This window comes from Mesoplodon densirostris, chromosome 3 (genome assembly GCF_025265405.1).
Source record: "Mesoplodon densirostris isolate mMesDen1 chromosome 3, mMesDen1 primary haplotype, whole genome shotgun sequence".
Classification (NCBI taxonomy): Eukaryota; Metazoa; Chordata; class Mammalia; order Artiodactyla; family Ziphiidae; genus Mesoplodon; species Mesoplodon densirostris.
In genome coordinates, this window is record NC_082663.1 from 93,068,676 (window position 1) to 93,090,157 (window position 21,482).

The following is a 21,482-nucleotide window of genomic DNA, read 5'->3' on the forward strand; positions in this document are numbered from 1 at the left end:
AATTATTTTTTTCTTGTATGAAACTAATTTCCTTAAAAAAATAGGTATATGTACTGAAAACACTACTATGCCAAGTGTTTCCTGCATACACGTGTTTCTAATACAAACTAGCTATAAGCCAGAGAAAATAATCAACCACATAACTACAAGGCAGATTCTATTCTTTCATTTCATCAGCTGCCCTATGAAAAGTTAATTATCTTCAAAGGAAGATCTTTTGGGGCTGTAATTTTTATTTTACTGACAATTACAACTGATTTATTTCTAATGTTAAGGAGTCCACGTTTAGCAAGCACTGAAGGCTTCAGAGAACAGAAAAGATTTTGTATTTAAGAGAGTGATTCTATGAAATTCTCTACTTCATATTATAGAAAGACAAATTAATATACAGATTAATATAGAACTGTGTGTTATTAAAAGTTATTAAAATTAACTTGAAATGTGTTTAGCCCAAATTAGTAAACTATACACCAGAAATCAAAAAATTAGTATAAAAGAAGAATGTAAGCTATCTTAAAGATTTTTACAGTGATTACATGTTGAAATGATAGTATTTTGGATATACTGAGTGAAATGTACTGTATTATTAAAATTAACTTCAGCTGTTTCTTTTAATTTTTTTAATGCTGCTGCTAGAAAATTTTAAATTACATATATGGCTCACATTATTTTTCTATTCTACAGCACTGCTATATAAACAGCAGACTCTATTACATGTTAATATTAATCCCAATCCACATTGTTAAATTTCATAGCATTATGATATTTGACATAACATATTTAATACATTATCACAAGATTCCTGAGCTTAGAATCAAATACACCTCTACTCTTGAAAACAAAACCAAACAAAACGTGCTCTAATCTTTTCCATCATCTTCTGTATACTAGCAACTGTGCTAAACTTTGGTTATGTATGACTCAGCAAACACGCAAAAGGGATCTTTTGGGTGATAGAACTATTCTAAAATTGGACTGTTGTGATGGCTGCACAACTATAAATGTATTCAAAAATCAATGGATTGTATACTTACAACTGGTAAATTGTATAGCATTGGAAATTATACCTCAATAAAGCTGTGTTGTTTTTTTTTTTTAAGTACGCAGCTAGAGCCCAGCAGATTTAAAGTGCCATCTAGAAGCTGCATATACATTTCAGGTAATTCAAATATAATTCTTCAATCCATCATATGGCTCAACATTGCAATGAAAATTTTTCCATGAGGGTCTTGTTACCTGCAATGGGTCCTCATTCAACAGTGGATTATGTCATCACTAGTTGGAGGTATAAGTTACAAAAAACAAAGGGAACACAGAGTAGCTGAAAGTGGACAGTTTATTAGTGGCACCCAGCTCAGGCAATAATAGCCCTTATAATAATGTACATCTTGTTGCAAACTTACCCAATCTCGGCACCCTATAATTGGACATCTGCTGGTATTTTGCCATGCTAGACTGAATACTGGAATGTAAGAAACCTCCTGCTCTACACTAATAAAACCAAATAAAAGACAATAGATTGAGTCAAAATTAACATTTAACAATTTCCCTGCAAAACTGAAAGCTAAACTGCTCATTTCTCTTTCCCTATTGCAAGAAAAAAAAAAGTAGCAGAGAGGGCTTCCCTGGTGGCGCAGTGGTTGAGAGTCCGCCTGCCGATGCAGAGGACACATGGCCCGTGAGCCATGGCCGCTGAGCCTGCGCGTCCAGAGCCTGTGCTCCGCAACGGGAGAGGCCACAGCAGTGAGAGGCCCTCGTACCACAAAAAAAAAAAAAAAAAAAAAAAGTAGCAGAGAAATCCAGCAGCTCAAAAATTATAGTCAATTTGGAAAAACATATTGGTGATTAATAAATTTCAAGTTAAGAACATAGGATCGTTTGTGCATTGCTTCTATCATACCTTGAAACAAACTATTTTCAATCTAAAATTTGTGAGATTATTCACTATGGATATTATGGTGCTGCCACCTTTTGCTTTTTTTGAACATCATCTCCATACCAAAAAAATAAAAATAAGTCAGCTCTACTTTTTCTACTTTAGCAAAATGTGTCTGAAGAACTATGACTTATGCTTTCTTTACACTCAGGAAAACACAGGAAAGTAAAACACAGATCACACCTTCATGCAATTGAACCACTATACAGTTTTGTGCTTTTTGTGGCCTATCTAATAAATACTATTTCCAGAGCTCTCTTTACCCCATATTAACCAAAAAAAAAAAGAAGAGAAAATGAAACAGTGGGAACAGTAATAATAACACATGAATAACTCACATTGAACACTGGAACAGATTTCAAGATGTGTGCATGTACACAAATATAAATACAGACAAAAATTTGCACGGACCCTGAGTTCCCTCAAGTTCTCATCTTAGATGTAAACTAGGTGGATAGTTCAAAAGCCAAAGACCATGTGGAATGTTAAAATCATTTAGGAATGTTCATTTAATGCAGCCACAGAATCGAGGGACATATTATAGTCCATTCTAGTTATAAAATGACTCATCCTGGCATTTAGATAAATCTATGAATGCATCTGTTCTAGTTCCAGACTGAAGTTACATCACAATTGTGAATGCTTATGACGTAGTTATACTTTATGAGTTGAGTGACACATTTAAAACTCAAACATGTATAAAACATTCACTGAATTTGACTTTCTAGAGAGATGATTCTCTATTGGTCAGTATTGGATAACACCACCCATTTCACATAACCCAGAATACTGTCCAATCAATGTGGTGTCCCAGCACATATCTGGCAGTTTTTCACACTGTCTTAATCATTCATAAATGCTTTTAAGACTCCCCAAATAAAAGCCCATAAAGATATGAATATATTTTTAAAGATATCTATAAAATAATGCTATCCAGGTATCAAAACTGAGTTACATTTTACTATGATACCTATTCTTTTCTTATTTCTGATATTTTCAATAGGTAAAGTAGTACAAGTCAACTGACAATGAAGTTCATCTTTATCAAGTATAGAGAAGAGCTTTTCTTCTTTAGTCCAAGATATTGTTGAACTCAGAGCATACGAGACGCATTAATATTTAACTCCTCCCAAAATTAAAACTTTTACAGAATGTTCATAAAGCTCTAAAATAGGTGATTTTAACCTACCAGCATGAAGCGTGGCTTTCTCTAATTTCTAAGTAGCCAAAATATTCATACTGAGGCACTATTCAATTTCTTAGGAATTTGTGTCAAAGAACTATATCTACTTCTTGGTGGATTTCTGTCATACTCTCCATTCCTAGACATATCACCATACCAAACAATGTGCAAATAACTGTTTAGGAAAACTGAAATGCCCACACTAGATAGCTATTTACTTTAGGAATAAAATAAACCAAAAACATCTCAAAATTTTCTACAGGCTATGCAGAAGACAGGAAAGGATGATTTTTACAGGCCATGCAGCTAAGAGAGAGAGTTGATTCAGGGAATATAATACTATAAATTTAAACATATTATGCCTTTTGTAAGGCTTTTTGTAAATCACCATAGAAGTTGATTAAAGTGCTTGCCATGGCTGTATCTACTGCAGACTGGGGAATCATTCCACGCAGATCCGTCTGAATATAGCCTGTCAAAAGACTCCGGTTTGGACTGTCTTTAAGAGGAACACAAAACCAACCACAGGGATGGTTGTATCCACGAACAAATTCTGATCTCTTTTCACTCCAGTCAAGACTTACCCCTACAAGGCAATTTAAAATGACACTATTAATAGCAATGACTGACATTAATCTAAAACTCTCACTAAAAAATATTATCAGATTTCTTATTTACATATTTTTCTTCTCATCCATGTAGATGAAAATTAAGCCCCAAGAGTGACCGTGGAAGAATGAAAAAGATAATTACTAAATGGAATTCTGACAGAGGCTGGTAGATATGTAATGGGGAAAGTTCTAATCCCTTCAGAATAAATGGCATCATGTCATCTTGGTAACTCCTTGGAAACTACAAATCTTCTCTGTAGCAGCCAGGCCTCAAGGTACTAATAATCAAACCTATGTACAACCACTGCTCCCCACAGGCACTACCATATCAAATTTTGGTTCTGGCTGGTTCAGATTAAACAGGTAGATGTGTACCTACAACTGCCAACTCAAATATATCGTACATACAAAAATATTAATTTACCTATAGATATATTTTAGAAAGCAGGAGCCTTCTAATAGTATCTTTAATTTTGAAAAGAAAAATATTACACAGATCAAGGAAGGAAAAGTACTCTAACACATACCAAGCCTATTTTTTCTAAGTATATGACTAAGAAGCTGTTTCTTGAGAGTGACTTAGAAGGAAACCCAACGACTAGATCCCTTTCTTAGAGGCAGTCATGCGTTCCATATTTGTTAGCTGTGACCTGAAGGATACTGTGTAACGGGGAACAAAAACTCATCAGAAAGATTGCAAAAACCTTCTCGATATTGTTATTTTAATCCCTAGGGTTTAGCATTTGCAAACAGAGCTTAGTGATTATAAAATAACTATGGGGACTTCCCTGGTGGCGCAGCAGTCGTTAAGAATCTGCCTGCCAATGCAAGGGACACAGGTTCGATCCCTGGTCCGGGAGGATCCCACATGCCGCGGAGCAACTGAGCCCATGTGCCACAACTACTGAGCCTGTACTCTAGAGCCCACAAGCCACAACTACTGAGCCCGCATGCCACAACTACTGAAGCCCACGTGCCTAGAGCCCGAGCTCCGTAATAAGAGAAGCTACCGTAATGAGAAGCCCACGCACCGCAGCAAAGAGCAGCCCCCGCTCGCCACAACTAGAGAAAGCCCGTGCATGCGCAGCAACGAAGACCCAATGCAGCCAAAAATAAATTAATTAAATAAAATAAAAATTTTTAAAATAACTATGAAAGTTGCAAATATATCTTGTGTAGAAAGAAACATCCAGCCTAGAAAACAAAGTTTAAAACAAGCCGAGAGAAAGTAAAAGGTTTTAAGACAATTACCACAGGATAAAAGCCCTTCTTTATAGTCCACAGTATAGGAGAAGTCAACAAACTCTCTTGGGGAAATTATATTCCAAAGCTGACCAGCAGTAGTATAACGCATCACACAGCAATTCTGAAAAAGAACAGGTAACAGCTGTTAGTACTATAGGAAACACATACATAGACTCATATATCATAAGTTAATCTTTAGTAAAAAATTAACACTCACTTGAAATGTGTTATAATAAATATTAATAAGATTTCTTACAGTGATTCTGACAGGTTTAGATCTCTATTCTATATCTCACGGTGACTGTATGGACTTGAAGAGGATATACAATCAAAACACAGAGGTAAGTTACCCAGTATCCTAATCTCTGTTTCAGTAGAGTCACCTCTTATCCTATATGATAAAAGTGGAAGCAGGTAGTATAGACTGTAGGTGTATAAGATAAAATCCACAAGTACTTTGACTAAGACACCAAATATGTCAATAAAGGAATTCAAACATGGCAAGGAATGAATTAATAAAAACAGACAAAGAAAGAAAGCCACTTAGGTTACATAATTCTCTAATGCCTAAGGTGGCATTTTTATCTTTGATTTTGGCTAAATAGTAATGGAAAACCTACATACTATTACCTAGAAACCTGAATATGATGGTGGTATTTTCAGAATTTTAGATTTCAGAACCTCAGCTAAAGTTTTACAATTAAAGACACTGATGATTTTCTTAAGCAGCAAGGGTAAAGCTATTGCAGAAAACAAACTCAGTTCTGACTAACACTCCTTAGTTAATATGAGGAAACTCAAGCTTTTTAAAAGGCAGCAAAGATTCCCCTGTGAGATCTTTGCCATGACTACTTATTCTCAAAGCAATGAATATAATGAATGCAAGTATACACACGTGTTCACGTGCACATGCGCATACATACACCCCCCCACACACACACTCACCCAAACACTCACACACACACACACACACACAATTTGAAGCAACATTTCTAAACAAATACCTCTTCAAAGTACTCCAAAATATCCAATGAGGTCATTAAGCTGTCCCAATCCAAGCGACAGGGACCTGGGCGTATATGGTCTATTACACTATTGATGACATCGTCTATAACACCTTGGGCTTTGAAGCTGGAGAAAACATATTAAAGTCAAATGCTATTAGAATGAAAATTTTCAGCATGCTCTCACAGTTCAGAGCTCACATCAAAAAAAAATAAAATTTAATGAAGATTTTTTAAAAAGAGTAAATCCCGACTTTTCTGATAAATTAGGTTCTGTCAATTATTTCATCAGAATGTACTCTAAAACGTCCTTAAATCTAATAAGAGATCTGAAGGCTATCTTATGCCTTATAGTAAAATACCTTCATGTTATGGTGTAGCCAAGAGCAGTCTGTAGAACACTGTAATGCTTCTATTTATTTCGTATGCTGTTCTTTTCCCAGCTATGCTCTAACATGTTATTAGTATAAGCATATTCTTACCCTAACTTTTGAAACCTTTTTATTAGGAATAGAAATATAGGTCACCCAAGAATAGAATGCCCAGGATTGACTCATGAATAATATCAGAACTTGACATATTTCAAAGGTGGCATTACATACCAGTAGGAAAAAGATATACTAGTTCAAAAATATTGTTTGGATTCAATAGTTATCCTAACAGAGAGAATAAAAACTGGATTCTTACTTCACATCATTCAAAATAAATCCAGATAGACTAAATACCACTATGTAAAAGGTAAAAATTTTTAATTTAGAGAAAAATATACAAGTGACCATCTTTGTGACCTCAGGATACAGGGGGATTACTTGAATACATAAAACACACAAAAACACAAATTACACAAGATGGTTAAAATTTAAAACTTACATACCACAAATGACAAAATAAGTAATTTCTTTAAAAACTAGCCACAGAGTAGAAGAAGATAAGTGCAACACATATATACAGATATATACTTATTATAGAGGATACATGATTAATTCCTATGAAACAATGAGAAGAGGACAATCCAAACAAAAGATGAGCAAAGGACAAGGTTGACCTGAAATGTCAATAAACTTAGAGAAGATGCTCAATTTCACTCATAATCAACTAGCAAGATACCATCTCATACCCCTGAAAAACCGGCAGAGATTAAAAACTTAATAACAAGTGTTGAATGGAAGGGAATTAGAACTCTCAAAGTGCTACCACCACTTTAGAGAGCAATTTGGCAACATGCAGTAAAGTGGGATGATGTATGTCCCTAAGACACAGGCACATCCCAAGAAAATGATACATGTGTGTAGAAGGAGACATGTACCAAAAAGCTTACTGTAGAGAAGAATTCACAACAACCTGAAAATTCATCAGTAGGCAAACTTGCAAACACAGATAAACACATTGTGGTATATGAATACAGAAGTGAAAGACTAGATCAACATGTAACAACATGGGTAACTCTTGAAAACACAGTATTGAACAGAAAAAATTAAAGCGCATTACTAAAACAAACACACACACACACACACACACACACACACACACGGTCAAAGTGTGAAATAGGAATAATACACACAACTTCAAGAGAGTAGTTATCTCTGGGGAGGAAAGAAAAGAGAGATAGATGGGCTTTAACTCCATCATTGTTTTCAGGGGTCTCTTTTCTCTTTTTAAATATCTGAAGCCTTTTTGTCATTTTGTAAATCTCTCAAGCTCAAGCTTATATTATGTTCCATCCTAAGTCGGCTCTTCTGCCTGTGTTCTCTAACTTGGGGTGAGGGTGGGGGTAGGAGGTGGGTAATACAAATTACTTCAGGCACAAATTAGAAATCTAGGATTCAATTTGGACTCTTCTTTCTCTCTTAACCCCATTCCAATAGTCAGAACTAATAAGTCACCATGTTTCATCAAGATGATTTTCCAAACGTAAACTGCTTAGAACAATATCTGGTTTTCAATAAATGTTAGTTATCATCGCCATCATCATCATCACCACCACCATCACTATCATAAATCTCTTTCAAGTTCATTTGTCCTTTTCAACTCCCATGCTATGTACTTAGTTTGGGAACTGTGTGTCCAACTCAACACTGCATCAGTTTCTAGCTCTTCTGATCATATAACTCTTTAAGAATCTGAAAAAAGCCACAGATCTCTTCCCAGGAATATACACATTGTCACAAAACTTTGTATACAATCTTAGGGACATTTCAAGAAGCTAGCCATGGACCCCCAGGATACAAGCTCTTCTCTAAATTTTCCATGCTCATTTCTGTCTTTCACAATTGTTATTAGAATAAATGTAAAATCCTCTGAGGACTTGGGATGTATGGGTAGGGTTGAGCAGTAGGTAATGCAAAACTGAATGCCTTAGTTTAGAATTCAAAAATCCTTCAGGGCTTCCCTGGTGGCGCAGTGGTTGAGAGTCCGCCTGCCGACGCAGGGGACACGGGTTCGTGCCCCGGTCCGGGATGATCCCACATGCCGCGGAGCGGCTGGGCCCGTGAGCCATGGCCGCTGAGCCTGCGCATCCGCAGCCTCTGCTCCGCAGCGGGAGAGGCCACAACAGTGAGAGGTCCGCGTATGGCAAAAAAAAAAAAAAAAAAAAAAATCCTTCAGACATCCTCTCCCCACCCCCATACTTAATGCTCCAGCTATACAAACACAACTTCAACTTCCCTAAATAAACTCCTTAAAGTGTTTCCCACCTGTGTGAACGTAGTAAATGAAATTCTCTCTGCCTAGAATATGAATTTATCCTTCATCCCTAAGAAATACCTATTCGTTCTTTAAGACTCCGCTCCAATATTAGTTCCCCTATGAAGTTTTTCCATATCACCAAGCATAGTGCTTCTTTGGCACTTTTTACACTTTTTCAGCCCCAGCAGGGATAATCTAAAGGATTAACTTCTACACTTGCTTACAATGTTTAATCCAACTCCAGTTTCCCTGTCCTTCTCATAAATACTGTACAACTTATCTTCCTGGAAATGCTATCTTTGGTAATACACTTCAAAATACTCTGTATATAGTAAGTTCAGTCAACAGTTTCATTTTAAAAAGTGCTGAGTCCCAAGGATGTGACTATTCTGCTCCAATTTCACATGGCAACTATCTCCTCTGGCTTTAAAAAACAGTATTTTTTTACTGGTTAAAGGCATAATTCGTGTTCAACTATATGCAAAAAACAGAAATAAAAATCACACATAAAACTGACATCTAGAGGTATATATTTTGTGTTAAATAAAACATTTTAATATATAAAAAATATATATTTAAAGTCAACCCATGATTGTGCTACATACAGTTTAGTATTCTGCTTTATTCACTTTTCATTGTATCTTGAGCATTTTATTATGTTTTTAAAGACTGTAAAATAGCACATTTTATAATTTAATCATTCCCAAACAATTGATTATTCAGGTTGTTTGTAATTTTTAATATTTTAAGTAATACTGTGATGGAAGAGACAAGTTTAAATAACTATTAATTTTCCCATGATTTCTTCAAGATAAATTTCTTAGAATAAAATATGCTACAGCACTGAATAAATGCAGAAAGAATATTAGAAGGGTCTTATACACCATAGTAAGAAATTAAGATTTTATCAGCTATCTGATATCATTATAATATCATTATAATCCCCTCACCACCAACTCTGTCCACCAGGGATATGGACATTTTAAAGGCTTTGAATTCATAACAGGATTTGCTTCTCAGAAAGTTTAACATCTTAAAGCAAAAGCCAAATTTTGTTGGCAATGATCTTTCAGTGATCATGTGTGTAGGTGTGTATATATCTGAAGTTTAGCAATGTTCTAAGAGCTACGTAACACTACAGGAATTTACTTACAGATATCCATTAAATTCTTCTGAAGGTTTCCTCCAAATTGTTACATCTTTCTAGAAAAATAAAAACAGTGTATACTGATAATTACGTATAATATCTGGATATAAACCTGGATATAAAACTGACAATTTCATAAACTCTACAGCATTAGCTTTTGCATGAAAATAAAACATAAGTAAATATTCAAAGAAATATGCAAAAGTAATTTATACCATAAAATAATCCATATCTGAATTTCTTCTGTATCTGAAAGTAGTACACATCTTACTTAAATTACAAACCCCTACAAAAGGTTTTTCAATAGCTAATGACACCAAAACACTGTTAAGATTCGGTGATGGCACTATCTCACTGGCCATTATTATTTGCCTCATTCCAATCTCATCTATTTACCATTACTGACACATTTAGACTGAGATAAAAGAAATGTTAAATACTTCATTCTGAACTTGCTCACATCTTTTTAAAATTAAACAATTCAAATCTATTATGACAGTGCTACCTTGAATTAGTCCCTACATTTTTTTCCAGATCATTTCCCAAGAAATTCTGAACAGCAGAATAGCCAGAGGACTTAACTGGAAGAGTCCTGGGTTCGAGGATTGGCTCTGTCAACACTCAGGTACGTCATATTGGTAAAAAAAGAATACTAACTGGCCATTCTCAAAGACTTGTTAAAATATCTGAAACAATTTCAAATTATCAATTACTATACTTCCTTAAACTGACAATGACACATTTTATTTACTGACTTGAGAGGCTGCTCTTTACAATCTTGTTGCCATGAGTCTATTCTTGTGTCCAATATCTGAAGAACTAATGAAAGCAGCGCAGGATTACTATGTTCCTTCCTTTATGAGACAGTAAACCATCAACTTTATTAGCACGTTTATCTATCCCACACATTCATCTAAAGTATGGTCCATATTTTTCCATACCATTTTGAAAGTCATCCACCAGCTCATTAGACAGAAGATACACCCTCATACATAAGTAATTTAATTAATTTACCATTTTCTTAGCAACTCGCCACTTTTCATCTTCAAGGCTGTGGTATTGGATGAGAGTGTTTTTAAGTCTAGTCGCCAAAACAGCTGCATCAGACAGGTCTTCCATTTGTTTTCCCTGTTACAGAGACTAAGATTATCATCAGCAAACACCAGAGTTAGATGCAGTAGACCAATGGGTCTCAAATATGGCTTCATAAAAGAATCACCTGGGGAATTGTAAAAGATACCTATACCTGGACCCCATCCCAAATCAACTAATCAGGATCCCTGAGGGTAAGACCTGGCCTAGATTTTTTTTTCTAAAAGCTTCCAAGGTGTGGAACACATAGGGATAAGAATCATGTATGCTGAGTTATTAAAATCACTCATATAAAAAATAAAATACAATCCTATTTCCCTTTCTAATAGAATCTAACCCAAAAGAATAAATTATAAAATTCCAGATAACTTAAAGAAAAAAAATAGTGCTTTTTCAAAAATACAAAAATAACACACAAGGCATAAACTCTTTTAAAATTCCTTAGAGATTCAGCCACTGAAAATTTTCATTTTACCAGCCAACAGATATAGGACTCATTCTAGCAAACAAATGACAACCACAATTGGAAACCTCCTCTTACATCCTTTAAGGATAGGACTAGAGACCTCTGAAGAATTTCAAAAGTTTGAAGAACTCTATTGTCTTCAATGTTTTATTTCATTTGATGAAGTGTCATAGGATTCAATGAGGTATCTGTGTAACATAGGAGGTGATATGAAGACCTTAGAACCATCAGTACAGCATAAATAAGTGGTTTATAATTTTAAGGCAATAATTTTAACTATACAGAGAGGAAAGTACTATATCATTAATAATTCCAAAGGTATGTTATTGTTCAACAATACTTTAAAAGGGAAATGATTATTAATCTTTAAAGATAATAAACTTAATATAATGAGGGATTCTATAATGTGATCATTTTAAAACAAAAACAACGGGAACTATAAACCTGCAGCCTGCGAAAAGGAGACCCCAAACACAGTAAGTTAAGCAAAATGAGAAGACAGAGAAACACAGCAGATGAAGGACCAAGGTAAAAACCCAACAGACCTAACAAATGAAGAGGAAATAGGCAGTCTACCTGAAAAAAAATTCAGAATAATGATAGTAAAGATGATCGAAAATCTTGGCGATAGAATGGTGAAATTACAAGAAACGTTTAACAAGGACCTAGAAGAACTAAAGAGAAAACAAACAATGATGAACAACACAATAAATGAAATTAAAAATTCTCTAGAAGGGGGCTCCCCTGGTGGCGCAGTGGTTGAGAGTCCGCCTGCCGATGCAGGGGACACGGGTTCGTGCCCCGGTCCAGGAATATCCCACATGCCGCAGAGCGGCTGGGCCCGTGAGCCATGGCCGCTGAGCCTGCACGTCCAGAGCCTGTGCTCTGCAGCGGGAGAGGCCACAAGAGTGAGAGGCCCGCGTACCGCAAAAAAAAAAAAAAAAAAAAAAAAATTCTCTAGAAGGGATCAATAGCAGAATAACAAGGCAGAAGAACGGATAAGTGACCTGGAATATAAAATAGTGGAAATAACTACTGCAGAGCAGAATAAAGAAAAAAAAAAGAAAAGAATTGAGGACAGTCCCAGAGACCTCTGGGACAACATTAAACACACCAACATTCGAATTACAGGGGTCCCAGAAGAAGAAGAGAAAAAGAAAGGGACTGAGAAAATATTTGAAGAGATTATAGTTCAAAACTTCTCTAATATGCGGAAGGAAATAGTGAATCAAGTCCAGGAAGCACACAGAGTCCCATACAGGATAAATCCAAGGAGAAACATGCCAAGACACATATTAATCAAACTATCAAAAATTAAATACAAAGAAAAAATATTAAAAGCAGCAAGGGAAAAACAACAAATAACACACAAGAGAATCCCCATAAGGTTAACAGCTGATCTTTCAGCAGAAACTCTGCTAGCCAGAAGGGAGTGGCAGGACATATTTAAAGTGATGAAAGGGAAAAACCTACAACCAAGATTACTCTACCCATCAAGGATCTCATTCAGATTGGACAGAGAAATGAAAACCTTTACAGACAAGCAAAAGCTAAGAGAATTCACCACCACCAAGCCAGCTTTACAACAAATGCTAAAGGAACTTCTCTAGGCAGGAAACACAAGAAAAGGAAACGACCTACAATAACAAACCCAAAACAATTAAGGAAATGGCAATAGGAACATACATATCGATAATTACCTTAAATGTAAATGGATTAAATGCTCCCACCAAAAGACATAGACTGGCTGAATGGATACAAAAACAAGACCCATATATATGCTGTCTACAAGAGACCCACTTCAGACCTAGGGACACATACAGACTGAAAGTGAGGGGATGAAAAAAGATATTCCATGCAAATAGAAATCAAAAGAAAGCTGGAGTAGCAATTCTCGTATCAGACAAAATAGACTTTAAAACAAAGACTATTACAAGAGACAAGGAAAGACACTACATAATGATTAAGGGGTCAATCCAAGAAGATATAACAATTGTAAATATTTATGCACCCAACAAGGGAGCACCTCAATACATAAGGCAAATACTAACAGCCATAAAATGGGAAATCAACAGTAACACAATCATATTAGGGGACTTTAACACCCCACTTTCACCAATGGACATCCAAAATGAAAATAAATAAGTAAACACAAGCTTTAAATGATACATTAAACAAGATGTACTTAACTGATATTTATAGGATACTCCATCCAAAATCAACAGAATACACTTTCTTCTCAAGGGCTGATGGAACATTCTCCATTATAGATCATATCTTGGGTCACAAATCAAGCCTTGGTAAATTTAAGAAAATTGAAATCTTATCAATCTTTTCTGACCACAACACTATGAGACTAGATATCAATTACAGGAAAAAAATCTGTAAAAAATACAAATACATGGAGACTAAACAATACACTACTTAATAACCAAGAGATCAATGAAGAAATCAAAGAGGAAATCAAAAAATACCTAGAAACAAATAACAATGAAAACACGATGACCCAAAACCTATGGGATGCAGCAAAAGCAGTTCTAAGAGGGAAGTTTATAGCAATACAATGCTACCTTAAGAAATAAGAAACATCTCAAATAAAAAACCTAACCTTACAGTTAAAGCAATTAGAGAAAGAACAAAGAAAACCCAAAGTTAGCTGAAGGAAAGAAATCATAAAGATCAGATCAGAAATAAATGAAAATGAAATGAAGGAAACAATAGCAGAGATCAATAAAACTAAAAGCTGGTTCTTTGAGAAGATAAACAAAATTGATAAACCATTAGCCAGACTCATCAAGAAAAAAAGGGAGAAGACTCAAATCAATAGAATTAGGAATGAAAAAGGAGAAGTAACAACTGACACTGCAGAAATAGAAAGGATCATGAGAGATTACTACAAGCAACTGTATGCCAATAAAATAGACAACCTGGAAGAAATGGACAAATTCTTAGAAATGCACAACCTTCCAAGACTGAACCAGGAAGAAATAGAAAATATGAACAGACCAATCACAAGCACTGAAATTGAAACTGTGATTAAACATCTTCCAATAAACAAAAGCCCAGGACCAGATGGCTTCAGAGGAGAATTCTATCAAACATTTAGAGAAGAGTTAACACCTATCCTTCTCAAACTCTTCCAAAATATAGCAGAGGGAGGAACACTCACAAATTCATTCTACGAGGCCACCATCACCCTGATACCAAAACCAGCCAAAGATGTCACAAAGAAAGAAAACTACAGGCCAATATCACTGATGAACATAGATGCAAAAATCCTCAACAAAATACTAGCAAACAGAATCCAACAGCACATTAAAAGGATCATACACCATGATCAAGTGGGTTTTATCCCAGGAATGCAAGGATTCTTCAATATATGCAAATCAATCAATGTGATACACCATATTAACAAATTGAAGGAGAAAAACCATATGATCATCTCAATAGATGCAGAAAAAGCTTTCGACAAAATTCAACACCCATTTATGATAAAAACCCTCCAGAAAGTAGGCATAGAGGGAACTTACCTCAACATAATAAAGGCCATATATGACAAACCCACAGCCAACATCATCCTCAATGGTGAAAAACTGAAAGTATTTCCACTAAGATGAGGAGCAAGACTAGGTTGCCCACTCTCACCACTATTATTCAAAATAGTTTTGGAAGTTTTAGCCACAGCAATCAGAGAAGAAAAATAAATAAAAGGAATCCAAATCGGAAAAGAAGTAAAGCTGTCACTGTTTGCAGATGACATGATACTATACATAGAGAATCCTAAAGATGCTACCAGAAAAATACGAGAGCTAATCAATGAATTTGGTAAATAGCAGGATACAAAATTAACACACAGAAATCTCTTGCATTCCTATACACTAATGATGAAAAATCTGAAAGTGAAATTAAGAAAACACTCCCATTTACACTGCAACAAAAAGAATAAAATACCTAGGAATAAACCTACCTAAGGAGACAAAAGACCTGTATGCAAAAAATTATAAGACACTGATGAAAGAAATTAAAGATGATACAAACAGATAGAGAGATATGCCATGTTCTTGGATTGGAAGAATCAACATTGTGATTAGGAATGCACAACCTTCCAAGACTGAACCAGGAAGAAATAGAAAATTTCTATTTTCTATTTCTATCTGTCTCTCTGAATGAGATCCTTGCTGGGTAGAGTAATCTTGGTTGTAGGTTTTTCCCTTTCATCACTTTAAATATGTCCTGCCACTCCCTTCTGGCTAGCACAGTTTCTGCTGAAAGATCAGCTGTTAACCTTATGGGGATCTTTCTACTACCCAAAGCAATCTACAGATTCAATGCTGTCCCTATCAAACTACCACTGGCATTTTTCACAGAACTAGAACAAAAAATTTCACAATTTGTATGGAAACACAAAAGACCCCGAATAGCAAAAGCAATCTTGAGAAAGAAAAACAGAGCTGAAGGAATCAGGCTCCCTGACTTCAGACTATACTACAAAGCTACAATAATCAAGACAGTATCGTACTGGCACAAAAACAGAAAGATAGATCAATGGAACAGGATAGAAAGCCCAGAGATAAACTCACGCACATATGGTCACCTTATCTTTGATAAAGGAGGCAAGAATATACAATGGAGAAAAGACAGCCTCTTCAATAAATGGTGCTGGGAAAACTGGACAGCTACATGTAATAGAATGAAATTAGAACACTCACTAACACCATACACAAAAATAAACTGAAAATGAATTAAAGACCTAAATGTAAGGCCAGACACTATAAAACTCTTAGAGGAAAACATACACAGAACACTCTGTGATGTAAATGACAGCAAGATCCTTTTAGACCCACCTCCTAGAGAAATGGAAATAAAAACAAAAATAGGGGCTTCCCTGGTGGCGCAGTGGTTGAGAGTCCGCCTGCCGATGCAGGGGACACGGGTTCGTGCCCCGATCCCGGAAGATCCCACATGCCGCGGAGCGGCTGGGCCCGCGAGCCATGGCCGCGGAGCCTGTGTGTCCGGAGCCTGTGCTCTGCAACGGGAGAGGCCACAGCAGTGAGAGGCCTGCGTACAGCAAAAAAATAAAAAATTAAAAAAAATTTAAAAAAAATAAACAAATGGGACCTAATGAAACTTCAAAGCTTTTGCACAGCAAAGGAAACCATAAACAAGACAAAAAGACAACCCTCAGAATGGGAGAAAATATTTGCAAATGAAGCAACTGACAAAGGACTTATCTCCAAAATTTACAAGCAGCTCATTCAGCTCAATATGAAAAAAACAAACAACCCAATCCAAAAATGGGCAGAGACCTAAATAGACATTTCTCCAAAGAAGATATACAGATTTCCAGCAAACACATGAATGAATGCTCAACATCATTAATCATTAGAGAAATGCAAATCAAAAGTACAATGAGGTATCATCTCATACTGGTCAGAATGGCCATCATCAAAAAATCTACAAACAATAAATACTGGAGAGGGTGTGGAGAAAAGGGAACCCTCTTGCACTGTTGGTGGGAAGGTAAATTGATACAGCCACTATGGAGAACAGTATGGAGGTTCCTTAAAAAACTAAAAATAGAACTACCATATGACCCAGCAATCCCACTACTGGGCATATACCCTGAGAAAACCATAATTAAAAGAGTCATTACCACAATGTTCATTGCAGGTCTATTTACAATAGCCAGGACATGGAAGCAACCTAAGTGTCCATCGACAGATGAATGGATAAAGAAGATGTGGCACATATATACAATGGAATATCACTCAGTCATAAAAAGAAACGAAACTGAGTTATTTGTAGTGAGGTGGATGGACCTAGAGTCTGTCATACAGAGTGAAGTAAGTCAGAAAGAGAAAAACAAATACTGTATGCTAACACATATATATGGAATCTAAAAAAAAAAAAAAAAAGGTCATGAAGAACCTAGGGGCAAGATGGGAATAAAGACGCAGACGTAGTAGAGAATGGACTTGAGGACATGTGGAGGGGAAGGGTAAGCTGGGACAAAGTGAGAGAGTGGCATGGACATATATACACTACCAAATGTAAAATAGATAGCTAGTGCGAAGCAGCCGCATAGCACAGGAAGATGAGCTCGGTGCTTTGTGACCACCTAGAGGGGTGGGATAGGGAGGGTGGGAGGGAGGGAGACGCAAGAGGGAAGAGATATGGGGATATATGTATATGTATAGCTGATTCACTTTGTTATAGCAGAAACTAACACACGATTGTAAAGCAATTATACTCCAATAAAGATGTTAAAAAAAAGAGTAAATACTGCAAACAAATAAGGCTGAAAAAATAAAGAAAAAAGATATGAAATGGAAAAAAATAAAATAAAATGATACAGAAGTTCAGGGAAGAAAAAAAAAAACACTTTTCCTCTATTCTCTTATGCCCTGTCCCTGAGACCTCAATTAAATTGACAAAAGATAAACAGAAAAAAAGGCAAAGTTTACTTGATGTCAATATTTAATTTTTTTATGCAGAGAGGCTTTCATAGAAAATAACTGGAGACCCAGAGAAGCTTATATACCCGGAGCTTATGCACCATCTTAAAGGGTGATAAACTCTGGAGAAATGACAAGACAAGGGAAAAGGGATTTGAGCTTCTAGGGGTGGTAAATTATGGCAAGATAAATATATGGGAAGACACTAATAAAAGGTAAAGGCAAAAAAAAAAAAAGGTAAAGGCTATTTTAATGAAGTTTGTTTGTGTAGACCATCTCAGTGTCAACTTTCTATCTCCAGTGATAGCAGTTATTCTCCTGGTATAGGAGAGAGAAGAGGGAAGACCTTCACCAAAGGATATTTATGTCCCATTTTTAGGCAGATAGTGGAAGGAAAAATAGTTCTTTCTGTGTCTGCTGCTTCTTAATTGCCTTCAGCTCAAAGTAACCTTCATTCTGAAGTGGCATGTTTTGGGGTGGCATATCCCTTCAGAAACATGGGAAAGTATATATAGAAAAGTCAGTAATATAGAATTTTGGATCTATGAAAGTGATGTGAAATATTTAATAATTATAGATCCTACCCATAAGAAGTGGATTAGCTCATTTAAAAAGTCTGCCAGTCAGGAATAGATCCCATTTCCACTCAAGAGACTGCCAACTTGATAGCCAGTACAATGACCTTATTTAAGGGTATGTTATAAACAAACACAAGTTCTTAGAGAGGACTTGAAAAAGAAATTTAATTTATCCATTACTAAGGATCATTATGATTAAACAACATTCTTTAAATCCAAAGGTCACATGCCAGGTTCCTGTGGCTAGCAGATAAGAGTATTTTCAAAACTCTTTGATAGAAATCAAAGATGAAGTGGAAAGCTACTGTTAGCATAGACAACATTACCTTTAGGTAAATCTAGCATACAAAAAGTAAGCAATTAAAACTACCTATAAAGATGAGAATCTGAAACTTTAAGGTGTTTACCTTAGTTATCATTCACTCCTACTGGTTAGTATAAAATCCAAACTCCCTAGTATGGCTTATGGGCCTTTTTATATTTTGGCCAAGCTCATTGCCTAATTTCTACTCTTCTTTCCTGGACCCCTCTTAAGACTATGTTAGCTCCCCTGCCAATGTTAAAAACTCCTATTAATGAGCCTCTCTAGTGGTGGTGGAGTAGGAGGTAGGAAAGGAAGAAAATAAAGTAAGTATAAACTTGGAAATCTCTCTTTTAGCCAATGAAGTATTTAACCAGGCAGTTAATCTTGATGAAAAAAATCCATGCAAGGGTTAAGTCCAAAAGGGGATAACAGTTACTTTCTAAACTGATCATCTGTGTTTAGACAGGCAAGACAGAGACTCTCTCAAGAACCAAGGTGGGGTGGTGATAGGGGAACAATATTGGGGTTATCAAGGTCTTGGTGCTCTCTTAATATAATAGGGCACTCACATTAATTGAAAAGAAAGCATGCAATATGCCCTATTGCAATCTCTATCTGTGGAGAATGTCAGGAAATGTTTTAAATACCATTCTGAACCTTATAGCAGGAAACTCTCCAACACTTACATGTCAGAGAAAACAGGTACCAGTTAAGTGTATCAGAATCTAACAGCTCCATAAATGGGTTATATACTCTTGACAATTCTATAGCCAGGTGCTGAGTAATGTCCACCTTTTTTCTTTCTTACTCTAACCTTTTTGGTCACGTTTTCTATGTTTGTTTTTGAAGTGACTACTAGTGTAGGCAGTTGCTGCCACCATTGAGTGGGCAGCCTTCACAGGTTAAAAAATTTTCTTGAGGCCATCTATCAGCACCACAGTCTTTGACCGATACAATTTTAATTTTTGTCAAATGTCAGTGAAATGGCCATAGGTTTTAATTAACTATGGAATATAATAAACATTTTAACCTCTAATAAAATGTGAATGCCATAAAAATCCGTTTGTACTTATGTAGTATGATTGAGTCAGAATTCACGTATTAAAGAAACTCATATCAGAATCATTTTACCTTCCATTACCTGATTGATATGTTTCATGTTTGTGAAGAGCTTCAATTTAACATGCCATAGATCTTCCCCAAGATGTGCAAACCAAGGTCTTGTAAATTAAATTATATTTTCTACCTAACATAAAAATTTCAGCATAGGCTTAATTGCCAATCAATTTTGAATTAGTAATTTAGCTTTTCCAATTAGTCAAGTATGGTAGTTTCTCATTTTTGAGACTGGCTGTAGCAGGAATGCAACAGGGTAAGTCTTCATCTGCAATGTGACTGATGATACTCCGATTCAGTGCTCACTTTGGCTTATTTCAGGACAAGCTTTACAACACCAATGAGACTTTTACAACACTTAAGACAATATTAATTTCTAATAATGTCACAGCTTTAAGTTTGAGTCCAAGTTAATGTTCAAGCTCCTAATGCTCTAATCCTTTATTGAAAAAATAATAATAGCTAACATTTATTGATCATTTACTATGTGATCAGCCTTTCTGGCCACTTCAAATTGTGTTATTTCATTTAATCCTCATAAATAACCTTAAGAGCCCATCCTATTATTGTCTCTATTTTACAGAAAGGGAAAAAGTATCAACACGGAGGTTAAGTCACTTGTCCAAGATCACACAGCCCATAAGTGATGGAGCCAGAATTCCAACCCAGGACCTCTGCCGCCAGAGACTAAAGGTCTATTCTGTAAAACACTGGATGCTGATCAAAGGCTGCAAGAGACTCTAAAAATCTGACATCATGTTGAATTTGCCGTATTTTGTCTTGGCTGCTGAACCTAAAAAATCTCAGGTAATCTTTCTTAATTGTAAATTAGGGATAACAGCAACATTAATTTATTGAGGAATTACAAGAGTTAATATATTCAGTACCGAACTTGGAAGATAGTAAGCACTCAGAAAACACTGCCTCTTAACAACACAGCTCCGTGAAAGCCTGGTGTGAGGGAATGGACCTTCTGTTGTCTATGCACCCACTAAGAACCAGGGAGCACTGTGCCCATCACAGAACGGTATCTCAGTGAATCTTCACCCAGGCCCCCCGAAGCCAGGTTATTACCGCCCTTTCCCCATTTAACAGATGAAGTAACTTAGGCCTAATCGGCGTCCTAACGCTGGTGAACTGGGTGGAGGAGGAGAGGGGCAAGCCCTGGGATCCAACCAGCATGACCCTTGCCCTCAGTTTTCTCTCACCTGTGAGGTCCACACGCGTCCGGACGCCGGTTCCGCCATCCTGGACCTCCACGACGGCTTCCCTCGCCCACTGCCCGGAGCAGCTCCAGGAAGACGACCCTGTCGCCCCGCCTCCAGGCGGCCTCACCTCCGTGCTTCTACTCAAGGCTACTTGAGGTGGAGCAAGGAGTGCGACCGAGATCAGGCGTGCCAGGTAGACAGGAAACTCACGCTTTCTGCAATACTAACTCTACAGCTCTCTCGGCTTCCCCGCCCGCCGAGGCCACCGGTGGCAGCAGCCAATGGTCGCCAAGCCACTGCCAGTTGCAGCCAATTGGAAGGCATCAAGCCTTCCGGGGAAGGCGGGCCGAACCCCGCAACCACTCCCCCGGCTCGAACACTGGCCTCCGGGGGTGGGTAGCGGCAAAAGTTGGCAGAAGCAACGTGTGTTTGCAGGGATTGGCTGGCGCGGC

The 21,482-nt window shown here is 36.6% G+C and overlaps 1 protein-coding gene across 3 annotated transcripts; it reads right to left on the reverse strand.

Moving 5' to 3' along the window:
* Positions 1–610: 610 nt before the first annotated feature.
* Positions 611–21,279, reverse strand: STARD4 (StAR related lipid transfer domain containing 4). Of its 3 annotated transcripts, XM_060091847.1 has the most exons (7): positions 21,031–21,092; positions 13,560–13,665; positions 10,826–10,939; positions 9,818–9,867; positions 5,980–6,106; positions 4,982–5,096; positions 611–3,705 (listed from the first exon to the last, which is right to left on the reverse strand). In XM_060091847.1, the coding sequence occupies exons 3-7, from the start codon at positions 10,928–10,930 to the stop codon at positions 3,476–3,478; spliced, it is 627 nt and encodes a 208-aa protein (XP_059947830.1). In that variant the 5' UTR covers positions 10,931–10,939; positions 13,560–13,665; positions 21,031–21,092; the 3' UTR covers positions 611–3,475. The 3 variants fall into 3 exon arrangements, with proteins under 3 accessions (XP_059947830.1, XP_059947829.1, XP_059947831.1); XM_060091846.1 differs by lacking the exon at positions 13,560–13,665 and having other exon boundaries at positions 21,031–21,279; XM_060091848.1 differs by lacking the exons at positions 5,980–6,106; positions 13,560–13,665; positions 21,031–21,092 and having other exon boundaries at positions 10,826–10,859.
* Between the last annotated feature and the right edge of the window lie 203 nt (positions 21,280–21,482).